This window comes from Rutidosis leptorrhynchoides, chromosome 1 (assembly GCF_046630445.1).
Source record: "Rutidosis leptorrhynchoides isolate AG116_Rl617_1_P2 chromosome 1, CSIRO_AGI_Rlap_v1, whole genome shotgun sequence".
In the NCBI taxonomy this organism is placed as follows: domain Eukaryota; kingdom Viridiplantae; phylum Streptophyta; class Magnoliopsida; order Asterales; family Asteraceae; genus Rutidosis; species Rutidosis leptorrhynchoides.
This window is the reverse complement of record NC_092333.1, coordinates 654,177,127-654,178,223: the sequence shown is the minus strand read 5'-3', so window position 1 is coordinate 654,178,223 and position 1,097 is coordinate 654,177,127. Positions and strand designations below refer to the sequence as shown.

Sequence of the window (1,097 nt, the reverse complement as noted above, 5' to 3'; positions counted from 1 at the left end):
TCTTCTTTCCTCCAACAAGTTAAGATTTTCCCTTAATGCTTCAGAATTAGCTTCAATATCAAATGCCATAATGCGTTGTGTTGGAACACATATTTCGGCTGGTATTACTGCTTCTGTACCATATACTAGACTGAAGGGTGTTTCCCCCGTGCTCTGCTTTGGAGTTGTCCGGTGTGCCCATAGTACATTTGGTAGTTCGTCTACCTAACCAGTTTGACTTAATCCCAACCGTGCCTTAATGCCAGCAACAATTTCTTTGTTAGTAACCTCTACTTGCCCATTCGCTTGAGGATGAGCAACAGATGTAAAGTTTTGCTTTATTCCTAGCTCCTCACACCAACTTCGAAATGGATTCTCTGCAAATTGCTTGCCGTTGTCACTGACTATTTCATTTAGAACCCCATAACGGCACACGATATCATGCCAGACAAACTTCTTAACATTTTCTCCTGTAATCTTTGCTAAAGCCTTTGCTTCAACCCACTTTGTGAAAAAATCAATTGCTACCACCAAGAACTTAGCATTACCGGTACTTCTATTGAATGGTCCCACAATATCAATCACCCATTTGCAGAACGTCCAAGCGGATGACACTGGTATCAAGTCATACTTTGGAAGACGCTGAACCGTACCATGCCTCTGATAGTTCTCACATGTTTTTATGATCTCCGTAACATCTCAATAAAGGGAAGGCCAAATATATCTTTGTCGCATAATCCGTGACGCCACAGTACGGAAGTCGGAGTGTTGAGAACAAACTCCTTCATGCATCTCCTTGACTACTTTCAATGCTTCATCATTGGTTAAACACCTTAACAACGGACCATTGTAAGACTTTCGATAAAGAGCACCATTAACTACTTCATACATTGGTGTTGTTACTCTTATCCTTCTGGCTTCCGCCTAGTCAACGAGTAACCCTTCGTCATGCAAATACCTTAAATATGGAGTCATCCAAGTTTCCTTGGCACTTTCAACTATTGCCATAATTGGTTTTTCATGCAGTGACTTTTCCTTAAGTTCCTCAACTAACACTCGTTTGTGCAAATGATCAAAGGTTAAAGTAGCTAACTTGCTTAAGATGTCAGCCTTCTTGT

At 40.9% G+C, this 1,097-nt stretch overlaps 1 protein-coding gene across 1 annotated transcript; it reads right to left on the bottom strand.

Moving 5' to 3' along the window:
* Window positions 1-204: 204 nt before the first annotated feature.
* LOC139849989 (uncharacterized) lies at window positions 205-870 on the bottom strand. Its single transcript, XM_071839595.1, has 3 exons — window positions 760-870; window positions 528-639; window positions 205-473 (listed from the first exon to the last, which is right to left on the bottom strand). The coding sequence occupies exons 1-3, from the start codon at window positions 868-870 to the stop codon at window positions 205-207; spliced, it is 492 nt and encodes a 163-aa protein (XP_071695696.1).
* Between the last annotated feature and the right edge of the window lie 227 nt (window positions 871-1,097).

Bases quoted from the DNA above. Each gene is read 5' to 3' on its own strand.
- LOC139849989 (XM_071839595.1), bottom strand. From the start codon at position 870: ATGTATGAAGTAGTTAATGGTGCTCTTTATCGAAAGTCTTACAATGGT. The intron at 640-759 runs GTTTGTTCTCAA...GAGAACTATCAG, and splicing joins TCAAGGAGATGCATGAAGGA to AGGCATGGTACGGTTCAGCG. The intron at 474-527 runs GTAATGCTAAGT...AGTGGGTTGAAG, and splicing joins ACCATTCAATAGAAGTACCG to CAAAGGCTTTAGCAAAGATT.